This window comes from Salvelinus sp. IW2-2015, unplaced genomic scaffold, assembly GCF_002910315.2.
Source record: "Salvelinus sp. IW2-2015 unplaced genomic scaffold, ASM291031v2 Un_scaffold1229, whole genome shotgun sequence".
In the NCBI taxonomy this organism is placed as follows: domain Eukaryota; kingdom Metazoa; phylum Chordata; class Actinopteri; order Salmoniformes; family Salmonidae; genus Salvelinus; species Salvelinus sp. IW2-2015.
The window spans coordinates 154,069-170,140 of record NW_019942787.1 but is presented as its reverse complement, the minus strand read 5'-3'; the positions used below and the strand labels follow the sequence as shown (position 1 = coordinate 170,140).

General features: G+C 42.3%; 1 protein-coding gene and 1 pseudogene across 1 annotated transcript; one reads left to right on the top strand and one right to left on the bottom strand.

Moving 5' to 3' along the window:
* Nucleotides 1-1,923: 1,923 nt before the first annotated feature.
* On the top strand, nt 1,924-9,765 carry LOC112070130 (ankyrin repeat and SOCS box protein 2-like; annotated as a pseudogene).
* A 71-nt stretch (nt 9,766-9,836) lies between these two features.
* Nucleotides 9,837-11,715, bottom strand: LOC112067728 (protein FAM181A). Its single transcript, XM_024137538.2, has 2 exons — nt 11,565-11,715; nt 9,837-11,366 (listed from the first exon to the last, which is right to left on the bottom strand). The coding sequence occupies exon 2, from the start codon at nt 11,284-11,286 to the stop codon at nt 10,453-10,455; it is 834 nt and encodes a 277-aa protein (XP_023993306.1). The 5' UTR covers nt 11,287-11,366; nt 11,565-11,715; the 3' UTR covers nt 9,837-10,452.
* Nucleotides 11,716-16,072: the final 4,357 nt, after the last annotated feature.

Genomic DNA, 16,072 nt, shown 5'->3' with positions numbered 1-16,072 from the left:
TATATATATATATTTAATTTTACCTTTATTTAACTAGGCAAGTCAGATAAGAACAAATTCTTATTTTCAATGACGGCCTAGGAACAGTGGGTTAACTGCCTTGTTCAGGGGCAGAATGACAGATTTTTACCTTGTCAGCTTGGGGATTCGATCTTGCAACCTTTCGGTTTCTAGTCCAACGCTCTATGTACAATATGTTACGAATTTGATAAAAGTATAATATGTTATGAGTTCTAGCTAGGTGGCTAATGTTAGCTAGCTGGCTAACGTTAGCTAGGCTAGGGGTTAAGGTTAGGATTCGGGGAAGGGTTAGCTAAAAGGGTTAGGGTTAGATTAGCTAACATGCTAAGTAGTTGCAAATTAGCTAAAAAGTAGTAAGTAGTTGAAAAGTTGCTCATTACCTAAAGTGCTAAAGTTGTCCGTGATGAGATTCAAACTGTCAACCTTTTGAGTTGCTGGACATTCGCATTATACACCCATCCATCCCGACCAACCACCCTTCTTTCATTTTTGCTTTAACTATCTGTCTTATGTAACCATACCAAAGGTAACATATCATACTAATTTGAGTGTTTTGGGATTCATGTTTACTATGTTAAGTCTAGTCTGTGAGACCAGGCTGAGTTCATTTGACACAAAAAATTAAATATTTATTACAGCCAAGTCAGTAGGCTACAGTTTCAATTTAACAAAGTATCAACTGAATACCACTTTGGTTTGCAATGGGTAGATTATGATCTACACCTCAACCATTTCCAACAGTGTCTAACTGTCAACAACTGATGCTCTGCAATTTTCAGAAAATATAATTGAGCAAGTTGCTAAGCCTGTTTTAAGGAGATATGTTGATAAACCGGCAGTAATTATTACATTTGGAATTTAAAGCCAAGATTTTCTCACTCATCAGAAGTAAACATTATGCTGGTTACAGTGGTGGTGTCATGTTTTAAGATGTAATGGTATGACATTGGATCTTAACCAGACCAAGACACATTTACTAGACTGTCAAGACTTGACAGTTAGACAGGAAATGGCAATCAGTACCATTGAACCCACAGCCTCAACCAGTGTTATTGTCTAAAACAGATATTGGAGATATGCTTTGGGGTGCTCTGAAGTAGGAATGTTATTCTGAGACAGTCAGAGAGAGCTTTGGGAATTCAAAGATGGAGAAATTCAGCATTAACTTCATAATACGTATGTTTATCTATAAATATGTTTTAGACTTTGTCTGAAAAATTGTTTTATATACTGCAGAAGGCTTTTTACTTCCCCAATACATTTTAACATTGCCTTTTTGCAGAGCTAATCTTATTTCTGGATGTTGGCTGTTTATTTTCTTATCACTGAGTGATTATCTTATGTGTCACAAAAGTTGTATAGATATCACCAGGGACTGTAATTGAAGCTGTTGTGTGGGTGATTGTAATACTCCTTCATAACCTCTGCCATAGCCATGTAACCCCTCAAGCCAGAGAGGCCTTGAATAAGAGCAGTGGAATCAAGTGGAACCAAACAAAGCTAAACATGCATCACCACTGCTGGGGCTACTTGCTCCCTAGTCTGGCAGCACAGATAGCTGTTCTCTCTCCCAACAGGAGTGTCTGGCTCTTAGGTTACTCCACATGTGGAAAACTTATGACTATGTGTACATTATTTGTTTCAGGATTTAACATTTTCTGCCTTTGATTTTGCATGCCACCTCTTTCATGAATCAAGGTGATGCAGCTCAATTTTGTTGTGCGCTCTCATTTCGCCCTTCTTATTTCATGACTGCAGGATTTTAAAGGGAAATTCTTAATTCTATGTTTGATGACTGAGTGGTATATTTTGTTTTATGATTCATTCATTCATTCAAGCCCCTATCACTCACTATATGGTGGGATATACAGCAGCCATAGGCATCAAACTCTGAAGAGCATCATGTGGTAACAGGCAATAGGCACTTATGCTCATATTGTTAAGATTTCCATGCTGTTCAGCATTTTTGCACAAATGCTATATGGTAAAGAAGCCATAATTTGACTTTTTTACCGAATGGAGTTGGGTTAATCATTTTGTTTATATAACCAGGGCCATTTTTTACATTTGACAATTCCAGTCAAATTAATATAACACCTATTTATAATGTACCAAAATATAAAAACACATGTCTGTTTGCAAATGTCATAATAAAAACTAACGGGGTAATGGAGAACAGATGCCCAAAGTATTCTGATGCAATTTGCCTTTATCTTTGGGCGGAGGATGCTGGAGTGCCTTCACATGTCAATACGGTCCTAAAATAATCTCTGAAAGCACCGCTGAGCCCTGGCTATCCTCCCCCCGCTGCTGTCATTGCTCGACCGCTGCTCTGCCGCGTGTGTCCTCTACAACGCGTGTGGATGCGCTAAAATAATGATGAGATTTACTTATTCTGAGTATCGCAATTTTGTTATGATGGGAACAAGAGCAACCCGTCTTTAGGTAAAGTATCCAACGATGTGGGCTCCCGAGTAGCGCAGCGGTTTAAGGGACTGCATCTCAGTGCTAGAGGCGTCACTACAGACCCTAGTTCGATTCCAGGTTGTATCACAACCGGCCGTGATTGGGAGTCCCATAGGGCTGCGCACAATTGTTACAACGTCGTCCGGGTTAGGGTTTGGCTGGCCTAGGCAGATATTGTAAATAATAATTTGTTGTTAACTGACTTTCCTAGGTAAATAAAGGTTAAATAAAAATGCGTTGATCGGCGACGACTTTGTCAGAGTCAGCTGAGTGAGTATTTTGTTAATTGTGAAGCGCAGTGCAATCCCCGTGGACTGAATTAGTGGGGTCTGTTTCAGTCTATTAAACATTTATATTTTATATAATTAATTACAATATTTATTGATTTACAAGGACCCTACATTATTGCCATTATAATTAAACACTAGAAAATATAATCACGGATTTGCTTACTCTTTATTTAAAAACATGAACAACTAGATTTATGAGAGAACTCGGTATCTAAATCCTGCATCAATTAACCTACATTCTGCATTGTCTCTTCAAGTCATTTGCCTTCCCTCTTCATTGTAGGGATGTAGATCCAACAGTGTTTGCCATCCAGAGAGGAGATGCTCAAGCTGTGAAAGAGCTGTCAGTGACTGCACCACTCAGCCTGATGAAAGAGAACAAAGAAGGATTAATACCTTTGCATGAGGCTGCATATTGTGGCCAAGCTGAATGCATAAAGGCACTGCTGAAAGGTACACATTGAAAGCATAATTTTTATAGTCTTTAAATGCAAATCCTTGCCTTTGTTAATGGGGCTCAATTAAATTGGGGTTGAATTATAGACTGGATGTTAAAGCATGTTAAAGCATTTTGTTTATGTGTATATTATTTCCCCTCCAGCCCAACCAGGATTAGTTGACAAGCGCATCCTCTAAGAACAGGCTGCTCTCCTCCTGTCATTTTCCGGGCAGCAACTGTCATGTGTGCAATGCCTCCTACAGGCAGGGCCAGACCCTGACATCAGCAGCAAGAACAAAGAGAGACTCCCCTATACAAAGGTACAGCACCCTACGTGGCTATAGCATGTACGATAATGGCTTTGAGGAATATGTAGGCCTGTACTGAAGCATGGTGTCTTCTGCCAGTCTGTCTAACCCAATGTTCTCTGATACCTTCTAGCGTGTGAGTGGGAGAACGTGGACATTTTTTTAAATGTATTTTTATTTAACCTTTATTTAACCTTTACAATCACGGCCTACCCCGGCAAAACCCGGACGACGCTGGACCAATTGTGCGCCGCCCTATGGGACTCCCAATCACGGTCAGATGTGATTCAGCCTGGATTCAAACCAGGGACTGTAGTGTCGCCTCTTGCACTGAGATGCAGTGCCTTAGACCACTGCGCCACTCGGGAGCCCCAAATGGTGAGCCTCATCCTGTCATTCGGTGCCACAGTGAGCCAGAGGTGTAACCGGGGCTGGACAGCCCTCCACGAGGCAGTGTGCAGGGACAACATAGAGATTTGGTATTTTATTAGGATCCCCATTAGCTGTTGCAAAAGCAGCAGCTACTCTTCCTGGGGTCCACACAAAACATGACATAATACAGAACATCAATAGACAAGAACAGGTCAAGGACAGAACTACATAAAAAAAATGTAAAGGCACACGGAGGCCTACATACAGTGGGGCAAAAAAGTATTTAGTCAGCCACCAATTGTGCAAGTTCTCCCACTTAAAAAGATGAGAGAGGCCTGTAATTTTCATCATAGGTACACTTCAACTATGACAGACAAAATGAGAAAAAAAAATCCAGAAAATCACATTGTAGGATTTTTTATGAATTTATTTGCAAATTATGGTGGAAAATAAGTATTTGGTCACCTACAAACAAGCAAGATTTCTGGCTCTCACAGACCTGTAACTTCTTCTTTAAGAGGCTCCTCTGTCCTCCACTCGTTACCTGTATTAATGGCACCTGTTTGAACTTGTTATCAGTATAAAAGACACCTGTCCACAACCTCAAACAGTCACACTCCAAACTCCACTATGGCCAAGACCAAAGAGCTGTCAAAGGACACCAGAAACAAAATTGTAGACCTGCACCAGGCCGGGAAGACTGAATCTGCAATAGGTAAGCAGCTTGGTTTGAAGAAATCAACTGTGGGAGCAATTATTAGGAAATGGAAGACATACAAGACCACTGATAATCTCCCTCGATCTGGGGCTCCACGCAAGATCTCKCCCCGTGGGGTCAAAATGATCACAAGAACGGTGAGCAAAAATCCCAGAACCACACGGGGGGACCTAGTGAATGACCTGCAGAGAGCTGGGACCAAAGTAACAAAGCCTACCATCAGTAACACACTACGTCACCAGGGACTCAAATCCTGCAGTGCCAGACGTGTCCCCCTGCTTAAGCCAGTACATGTCCAGGCCCGTCTGAAGTTTGCTAGAGAGCATTTGGATGATCCAGAAGAAGATTGGGAGAATGTCATATGGTCAGATGAAACCAAAATATAACTTGTTGGTAAAAACTCAACTCGTCGTGTTTGGAGGACAAAGAATGCTGAGTTGCATCCAAAGAACACCATACATACTGTGAAGCATGGGGGTGGAAATGTCTCTTATACACATCTAGATGTGTATAAGAGACAGGTATAAAAGAAAGAATGAATGGGGCCATGTATCGTGAGATTTTGAGTGAAAACCTCCTTCCACCAGCAAGGGCATTGAAGATGAAACGTGGCTGGGTCTTTCAGCATGACAATGATCCCAAACACACCGCCCGGGCAACGAAGGAGTGGCTTCGTAAGAAGCATTTCAAGGTCCTGGAGTGGCCTAGCCAGTATCCAGGTCTCAACCCCATAGAAAATCTTTGGAGGGAGTTGAAAGTCCGTGTTGCCCAGCAACAGCCCCAAAACATCACTGCTCTAGAGGAGATKTGCATGGAGGAATGGGCCAAAATACCAGCAACAGTGTGTGAAAACCTTGTGAAGACTTACAGAAAACGTTTGACCTCTGTCATTGCCAACAAAGGGTATATAACAAAGTATTGAGATAAACTTTTGTTATTGACCAAATACTTATTTTCCACCATAATTTGCAAATAAATTCACAAAAAAATCCTACAATGTGATTTTCTGGATTTTTTTTTCTCATTTTGTCTGTCATAGTTGAAGTGTACCTATGATGAAAATTACAGGTCTCTCTCATCTTTTTAAGTGGGAGAACTTGCACAATTGGTGGCTGACTAAATACTTTTTTGCCCCACTGTATCAATACATACACACAAACTATCTAGGTCAAATAGGGGAGAGACGTTGTGCCGTGAGGTGTTGCTTTGTCTGTTTTTTTTAAAACCAGGTTTGCTGTTTATTTGAACAATATGAGATGGAAGGAAGTTCCACGCAATAAGGGCTCCATATAATACTGTATGCTTTCTTGAATTTGTTCTGGATTTGGGGACTGTGAAAATACCCATGGTGGCATAGGTGTGTGTCTCAGAGCTGTGTGTAAGTTGACTTTGCAAACGATTTGGGATTTCCAACACATTAATGTTTCTTATAAAAAGAAGTGATGCAGTCAGTCTCTCCTCAACTCTTAGCCAAGAGAGACTGGCACGCATAGTATTTATATCAGCCCTCTGATTACAATGAAGAGCAAAACGTGCTGCTCTGTTCTGGGCCAGCGGCAGCTCACTATTTCCTTGCAGCACTGGACCATGACTGGACAATAATCAAGATTAGAGCCTGGAGAACTTGCTTTTTGGAGTGTGGTGTCAAAAAAGCAAAGCAAGTCTTATTACGGACAGACCTCTCCCCATCTTTACAACCACTTAATCTATATGTTTTGACCATGACAGGTTACAATCTAAGATAATGCCAAGTAATTGAATCTCTAAACTTGTTCAATAGCCACACCATTCATTACCAGATTCAGCTGAGGTCTAGAACTTAAGGAATGATTTGTACCAAATACAATGCTCTTAGTTTTAGAGATGCTCAGGATCAGTTTATTACTGGCCACCCATTCCAAAACAAACTGCTAGTCTTTGTTAAGGGTTTCAGTGACTTCATTAGCTGTGGTTACTGATGCGTACAGTGCCTTGTGAAAGTATTCACTCCTATTTTGTTTTCTTACAACCTGGAATTAAAATAGATTTTTAGGGTTTTGTATCATTTGATTTACACAACATGCCTACCACTTTGAAGATGCAAAATATTTTTTATTGTGATACAAACAAGAAATAAGTATAAAAAAACTGAAAACTTGCCTCCCGGGTGGCGCAGTGGTCTAGGGCACTGCATCGCAGTGCTAGCTGCGCCACCAGAGTCTCTGGGTTCGCGCCCAGGCTCTGTCGCAGCCGGCCGCGACCGGGAGGTCCGTGGGCCAATTGGGCTAGCGTCGTCCGGGTTAGGGAGGGTTTGGCCGGTAGGGATATCCTTGTCTCATCGTGCTCCAGCGACTCCTGTGGCGGGCCGGGCGCAGTGCGCGCTAACCAAGGGGGCCAGGTGCACGGTGTTTCCTCCGACACATTGGTGCGGCTGGCTTCCGGGTTGGAGGCGCGTTGTGTTAAAAGAAGCAGTGCGGCTTGGTTGGGTTGTGCTTCGGAGGCCGCGTGGCTTTCGACCTTCGTCTCTCCCGAGCCCGTACGGGAGTTGTAGCGATGAGACAAGATAGTAATTACTAGCGATTGGATACCACGAAAATTGGGGAGAAAAGGGGATCAAATTTAAAAAAATAAAAAATAAAAAAACGGAAAACTTGAGCATGCATAACTATTCACCTCCCCAAAGTCAATAGTTTGTAGAGCCACCTTTTGCAGCAATTACAGCTGCAAGTCTCTTGGGGCATGTCTCTATAAGCTTGGCATATTTAGCCACTGGGATTTTTGCCCATTCATCAAGACAAAACTGCTCCAGCTCCTTCAAGTCGGATGGGTTCCGCTGGTGTACAGCAATCTTTAAGTCATACCACAGATTCTCAATTGGATTGAGGTCTGGGCTTTGACTAGGCCATTCCAAGACATTTAAATGTTTTCCCTTAAACCACTCGAGTGTTGCTTTAGCAGTATGCTTAGGGTCATTGTCCTGCTGGAATGTGAACCTCCGTCCCAGTCTCAAATCTCTGGAAGACAAACAGGCTTCCCTCAAGAATATCCCTGTATTTAGTGTAACGGATGTGAAATGGCTAGCTAGTTAGCGGTGGTGCGCGCTAATAGCCTTTCAATCGGTGACGTCACTTGCTCTGAGACATTGAAGTAGTGGTTCCCCTTGCTCTGCAAGAGCCGCGACTTTTGTGGAGCGATGGGTAACGATGCTTCGTGGGTGACTGTTGTTGATGTGTGCAGAGGGTTCCTGGTTCGCGCCCGGGTCGGGGCGAGTGGACGGACTAAAGTTAAACTGTACATTTCACATCGGTTACATTCACCCCCCTTTCCCGCAGCAACCAGTGATCCGGGTCAACAGCATCAATTTAACAGTTTAACTTTAGTACGTCCCCTCGCCCCGACCCGGGCGCGAACCAGGGACCCTCTGCACACATCAACAACAGTCACCCACGAAGCACAAACCCACCAACAAACCCACCAAGACTCCTACCTCTACATGTTGCTGCTCCGTATGGACACCATGAGTATGTACGAGTGCACTGTGTTTCTCCTGTCGTGTCTCCTTGTATTACTCGTATGTACAGTACTAATGTCCCTTTGTTCCAGTATTGTGTACCTGCTTGTCCCAGTCACCAGTCGGGCCAGAGTTCGCCACAACATGATCAGCCCCCTCCACCTGGCTGCAGAGCACAACCGGGACATGGTCACAGCCATATTGCTCAAGACAGGTGCCAATGTCAACGCCACACTATCCCACAATCGCTCCATGCGATATTCGGATCACTGCATCACAGCACTCTACTTTTCCATTTCCAATGGAAGCACTATTGCTGCCATTCTACTAGCAGCTGTAAGACGGGGTTGTGTTAGGACTGTCTCCCTACTGCTGGAGCATGGGGCTGATAACACCAGCATTCCATTCTGTCCTACCACCTTCCCTGGTGCTATCATACTCTGTATGAATAACCTACCTCTTCTCAAGTGCCTTTTGGTCAATAGCTGTGATATCTGGGCCTACTTCAGATGTGCATATGGTTGCAGCCCACACCCAGGACAGCGTGGGCAGCATAGTCATCGACGTCAACACTGTACTGCCTACCAATGACATGTCTCTTTTAACCTGCACATGACTTGTTGCCAGCAAGGTACAGGTAAGGCAAAGTAGGCTCCTATTGTGATCATGATTATTCTGGGAACTTGATAAATAGCCTTTTGGGGGGGGGGGGCACGATGCTCATTATCTTTTCTTTCTGTTCATTCTTATATCACTTAGTTTTGTGAGTTGATCTCGTCACCATCACCAACTGTGTGTAACTGGGCAGGGCCCATCGTAGACTTACTGCTGGACTACGTTGGTGATGTTCAACTGTGTGGCAGACTCACCGAGCTCCTGGATGGACGGCAGGAATGGCCCAGCATCAAGACCAAGTCATGTGAGTACATCAATGAACACAGACACACACACTCAAACAGGTGGTACAATCTAATACAGTGTTCCCTGCTGTTTCCTCAGTGTCAGCCCATCCACTGATGCACCTGTAGGATCCGTGAGCAGATGGGTGTGTCCAGACTCAGGTCTCTGGACAGCCTACCCCTCCCAGAGACTGCTGCAGTACCTCAGCCTGACCAGACACAGCTTTGATGACTTCTGCCCTGATGGCAAATAAGGCTTGTCAGTGTTCCTGTGTGTTGTGCCTTATAGTATATTACATTACCAGTTTACAGGATTTTTAAAACTGTATTTATGGGGTAGTGATGATTGGGCAAAATGTGTGTAATGGAGAATGTGTGTGTCATGTGCACATACAGTGGATGTGAGCTGCAGGTCTGTAGGTCTGTGTGCAGGTCTGTAGGTCTGTGTGCAGGTCTGTAGGTATGTGTGCAGGTCTGTGTGGATGGGCTGATGAATGATGATAAAGGCACAGCAGTTGATAGTCTCCTGAAGAAGTGCAGCATAACTGAGCTAAAATTAACTCAAGGTAAGCTTTTAAAATACCTGTCTTTCAGATGTTTAGGCCGAGTCGAACAAAGGGAGACAATCAATGTGAGGCTTTATGAAGTGTGCTTGCTTGGATAGAATTTACTTGTTGATATTCAGCACTGATTTTGTAATATGTTTTGAAAGTGTGTTTTCAACAGACCTAGTGTAATGAGTGTATATTATAGTTGAGTTGTTGTTGTAACATATTGTAAATGTCAGTGCCAAAAGGCTATTGAAAAAGGTGTTCGAACCAAAGAAAGAAATCTAAAGATTTACTGTTTATTTAAAAAATAAATGTAATTTCTCCATTTCACAAGTATTATTTACAAACAAAAAATATCAAGAAATAATGTGGGGAACTATCTGTCAGTCTGTGTTTTACTTTTTGTTGACAAACACCAGTGAACTACAAGTAATTTTGATCAATTCATTTTTAAACCAGTGTATTTAAGAAATATATACACCATGAGGTAATCAACACGTCCGTAGACCTCTCCTTTAGCATAGATTATCACAATGAATCAAAAAATGGAGAACGTCAAATGTCACTGCATTCCTATATCAACATAAATTCCCTTCCATTTTAAAAATTAGAAGGATGAAGTCGTCTACATTTTTCAGTTTGAGACGGTGCTAGGATTTTATAATAAATTCCTAATAGACGTTATGGAACCCAAGTGGTAAAGGTGCAGGTGTTCCAAGCAGAAATGTTTGGTGTGAAATGTAAGACTACTTAAGTGCTTATGACTACTCTTTAAAAAAAGAGAAATGCAAAGTTTGAAATAAAAAAATAACGGCATGTCGAACTAAACAAATTATATTTACATATTCATTATTGCTTAGGCAATTAATAAGCTATGTTTATACGTCTGTAATTGTGTTTAAATGAACCCAAACACGTTGAAAATGGATGGCGGGACGGTGGGTTTAGTCGGTATGGGTTTGACCACGACATGCGTGTAGTTCTTATAGCGGTGTGCTATGTCCGGTGTTTCCGTTTCAGCCACTGTGGCTTTCCCCCAGAGTCCCACCGCCGATTGTGGAACAACTATGTGACTCTGAAAGACGTGGTGTCCGTGGTACTGAAACGGACAGAAACCGCACACATTGACGTTATGAGAGGCCACGTCCAGTTTGAGCGGTTCTTTCTCAACAGAGCCACGTCTATTGGAGAGAAACAAGGTCGGTGTTGGTTCCTCGTGAGCTTTTTTTATTTTTTCAACCTCGTTGATTCCTGTCACACCTTGGCTCTTTTTCCATCCATACTGCAAATAGTCTGTGTTGGTTTGGGCTAATCGGGGTTCCTCCCAAAAAGATGCAGGGAGTTGACGTTTCCTCATGGGTACCTGTTCTTGCTTACTGTTATCACTGTCTACAGTTGGGGTTTGAGCCATCCTTGCGTTCTCTACGTCTTGCGCATCCGAACCCCCTTTTTCATTGATGCGCGTCGTGCTCGGGTGAATTGTCTCCAATGAATACGCGCTGGACTTGTTCACCACATCTTTGGCGATGCTAGACTCCGTGGACCTGTGTGTGTGGCATCTGGGCATCCGAGCGTATTTCTGAGAAAAACGCTTGAGCTGTTTCTGCAGGTATTTCCTGTGGTCCACAGAGCGCCTGCAAGGGGCTGATTTGTCCAGAGCCGCCTTGATGTCACTGGATGCCAAGTTTACAAAGTTCAGTAACGTTTTCACCTCGCTGTCTGCACTTGCCATTTTACAGTGTAAATATTTTAATCCATAGGCCTACTACCAAAAACGTCCATGCAAATTATATTCTTCTTCATCTTTAAAATCTGAAAAAAATGAATGGCATCATCAGATATAAATATTTAAGAAAAATATTCAGAACTTGATATACTCACATTATTTGTTGTTCATAACGGCACAATAATCACACAATTACGCACAGGGCCTAATAAAACAGTAATTACGCATAGCCTAACAACACGTAGGTTGCAAATGATCCATTCATAACCACAAATATAACTTACCATGTCCCCTGTTGAGGATTCTCATTCCTGTCTCTCTCCCAGAAGTAGTCTGAGTGCTTCAACAAGTTGAATGAATATAAACTGCGTGTAGTGTTGGTGCTTTCCTTGAACCAATCAGCGACCTGAGTCCACTCACAATGCACCCCAATCAGCCTCGGAGCCCCCGGTATTGAATTCTTTGCCATCGCAAATTGTTGTCACGGAGATCCTCCAAGAAAAGCGGCTAATAGATGCAATATTTCTGCCCGGTCTTCCGCGCGCTCATGGAACACCCTTACAACAGTTTATCCAAACTTCTAAATATGCCCCAAGAACTACCGTGCATGATTAGTCTGACATAGGCTGTTAATGGTATGGGTATGCTTCATCACTGCGAGACAATATTCGTTTGGCTACTTTCAACTGTTGTGATCTAGCCCCCCCCCCCCGTCCAGAGTGCTGTCAGATGTAGGATTTGGTGGGGGTGGGGAGGGGGGGATCTAAAGAGCACATATCCATGGAAAGGGGGGTTGAGCGCTCAAGAATCTTGTCTTTCTGTTTTCCCCCTCAATCGAGCGACACAAAAGCTGAATTACTCATTCAAACCTCGCGGGACAAAAGGAAAGGAGCTGGATAGCACTCCTGCATTTGTAGTCAAACATTTAGAGACTTAAATCGAGTCGTCATGAAGGAGAAAGAGTTAGACAAAGCCCATAGAATTGCCATCAGTAAACATTTTCCTGTGTCATATTAGTGGGTCTCCATGGCTCCTTCTGGCCCGCGGACAATAGCACAAGTTTGCACACTCGAATACTGTCACCCTGCCAACGGTAACAAGTGCCAAAAACAGGACAATCCCCGGGGAAAGCAAGGGCTCTGCGGGGAAGGTTGCAATAGAGGAGGAAAAGGGGACCTGTGAAATGCTAATTTAGGTCCATCCCCTTATTGAAGAAAAAAAGAGTACCTATCGTTCCATTGAACAACCACCTCAGCGTGGCATGAGATGTGAGGCAACCGTTTATCTGGTAAGTAACCTACACCGCATGACCATAACCACAATTACTGCTCTGCTGCCATCAGCCCTGACTGCAGAACATTTCATATTAATATTTTCTGACTTCTCAGAGTCAAATTAAAAGTTAATATATTGTAATGTTTGCACCTGCAATGCAATGTCTCTATAGGCATATCATATGTTATGACTAATACTATACTAACTTGTTATTTCTCTCAGGATGTATAACCTCCATAATGTGTGAATCAAATATACTGTATCTTGACTAGTCCAGTGCCTGGTATGATGGGATGATCTCTCATCTACTGCTCAGGCTGTTGGCCCTTGGAGAGGCAACAGGACCCTACTGTCCCCGTCTCTTCTTTATTCACCTCTCTGTTCCTCTCAAAGGGCCAATTAACAATTGTGCACCCCTCCCCTGCCCTGTCGCCCTACTCCTGTGCTTTTGAAGTGACAGAGAGAGAAAGGGGAAGTATAGTGGTACCAATAAACAATAAATCCCACTATGTGTCCCTGTCCTCATGCCAGTTTGAGTAAGATGGATGGAAGAGAGGTTTGTCAGCCATTTCAAATTGTATGTGATGTGTTATGGGACCCAGGGTAGATTATAGAATAATGAAGTCCTGAACCTCATCAGAAATATGACTGGAAAGGAAGCACTAATCAATTCAAAGTCAATCACTGTAAAACACTGTTGCTCTTATCCTTGTGTAATAAGACTTATTTCCGGTACTCTTGTAACTTTGTGTTGCTGTTATTAGACAGATAAGATTGTAATCACACACACACACCACAATCACCGTAGTAACCACAACAACCTCCCTGGTTCTTGGTTGCCAGTCGGTCACTGAGTTGACAGCACAAGACTCCCCCTTGCCCTCTGACCCCCAGACAGCACTGCTCTCTGGGTGTTACACCAGCACCCTCATTAGCATATGGCACATCCACATAACACACTCCAGCCTGACATACTTCCACACTCCAGCATCACTAATAAACACTTTACATTATGACACCTGTACATGTAGTAATGCTGTAATTACTTTAGTATCAACATTATATTAATCTGTTATTTATGTTAATATCATATCCTGACACATATTGCATCATATTATACAGTGTTTTTAGTATTTTAATCTCTAACCACTTAACCCCCTAATTGTCAGTGTTGATGCACAAGTATAAATATACAGTATTTGGGTAAATCAGATTATTCTTACATTATCAACTCTGCCACTAGATGGCAATAAACCTCTACAGTCTAGAATGCAGTAATGAGGACAAACAAGTCAGTGCTGTATAAAGCTTTGTTTAAGATAACACTGAGGGACCATATTTTGATGTTATTGAACATTATTTAATATCAGTAGTTACTTTGAAATTGTTATAATTACTTAAGAGCAAACCCAGAAACTCCTTAAACCGTTTGTCTTTTTAGTTTATGTATCCTTTATATCATGTACGGGTTACCTCATTGGGATTAAAAATGTATTTTACAAGAAAGACTGGTCACAAGATGACAGGTCTTTAGTGGGTATGAGTACTTCATTCTATAGTCTGCACTGTAGACTACACTGTATGATACTGTAATAAGGTAAACAACCAATCTATCTTGATTAGCAAAAGACAGCAAGAGGGTCTTATCCTGAATTCTGTGTGATGTTTGTCTCTATGGAGCGTGTGGATGTGAAGGATGGTGTTGTGGCACTGGCAGGTGTTTTGTGGTTGCTGAAATCAAATGGAGTAAGCAGGGCAGGAAGTGGATGATGTAGAGCTTTTTTCTTGTCTGTTAATCGATGCAGGGATAGACTGGAGTAGAGGATAGAGGAGCAAAACCACTAAACAGCTCCCTCAGGAGAACTCAAACCATCTAGAGAAGACATGTATGCCAACACTTAAGACTTCAGAATCTGAAAAGGTATTTTTTACTGCCGTGCCAGTATTCATCAATGTGTAATCAGCTTTAATGCAATCCTCTCTGGATGTGCCCATTTGATAGCAGCAAATGTTTGTTTCCTACAAGACGGAATGCATTGCGTTGCTGCAGTATACTTGTTGACTGAATTGTTCTTCATCAAAAATAACTTGAATAATTGGATTGGGTGCCAACAGCGTTCTTAAATGCCAGGTCTTGTCCAACTTATCTCATGACAGAGGGGCTGCGAGCTCTGTCATTTATACTGCACTAGTAAGTAGATCATTAAATGCCAGGTCTTGTCCAACTTATCTCATGACAGAGAGCTCTGTCATTTATACTGCACTAGTAAGTAGATCATTAAATGCCAGCCCTCCCCTCTGGCCACCTCCCTTATAATGAGCAGATTGCTTGTCATATAGGCATATAACAATGGTGCTTTGACTTGATTAAATTTATATATATATTCGAAGGAAATATTGAGTCTGAAATTGGGTGTTAGAAATATTAATTAAATACCACATCAAAAATAATTCCCCTTTGCCACTGCAATAGAAAAGTCAATAGAGTTCGATGTGCTGTGTAAATAGTCATACCTTCATTCATGGTCCATAAATTAAAGTCAACATTAATTTATTACCCTCCATACATAGTATTCTCCCCCATCATGTTTAGTTACCACAGGAATGGGTAATGATGTGAGGAAAGTAGACTAGACATCACATTAAAGAGTTAATTGACATCAGGCTAGCCAGTGTTTTCCCCTCCAGAGTGTTTAGAGTAGATTTGTCTAATTAGAAGAAGTAATTTACCTTTAGTATGCATAAACCATTTCCACTCTGTGCTGATCATGGAGATATGCGAAGAGGAGGAGAATTATATGGAGACAAGCAGGTAAGGGGAGTACAACATTGGCTTGTCCACTGAGGTCGTGAGAGAGACACTGTAAACATGGACTAGACTCAGTGGATAACGGTGTCCTGTTATTTACAGAAGACTGCATGTACATCCAAATTGTTACACAACTTCCCTCCTACTGTTCCTTCAGAAGGGTCTGCAATTGGCCAACCTGGTCTCAGAACAAAACGTGTTATATGTTACTAAAATCAGTGCAACTCCAGTTAATATATGTTACATTAGGTTATATTACATTGGTCTACCAATGTAATAGCGGTCGTACAATATGATAGGAATTGTAGGACGTATGGTATGTTACAAATTACAATTTGTATGATATGTTGTCTTAATGACTCGCCCTGTAGCATTCACATCTGTAGCCATGAAATGCTTTGAAAGGTTGGTCATGGCTCACATCAACTATAAAAATAGAGTCGCATACTATATATAAACTCACAGTAATTTATTGGGTAAATCACCAAAGTTTCGGCATCGCTGTGCCTTCTTCAGGCTCACATCAAACCCATCATCCCAGACACCCTGGACCCACTCAATTTGCATATTGCCCCAACAGATCCACAGATGATGCAATCTCTTTTGCACTCCACACTGCCCTCTCCCACCTGGACAAGACGAATACCTACGTGAGAATGCTGTTCATTGACTATAGCTCAGCGTTCAACACCATAGTGCCCTCCAAGC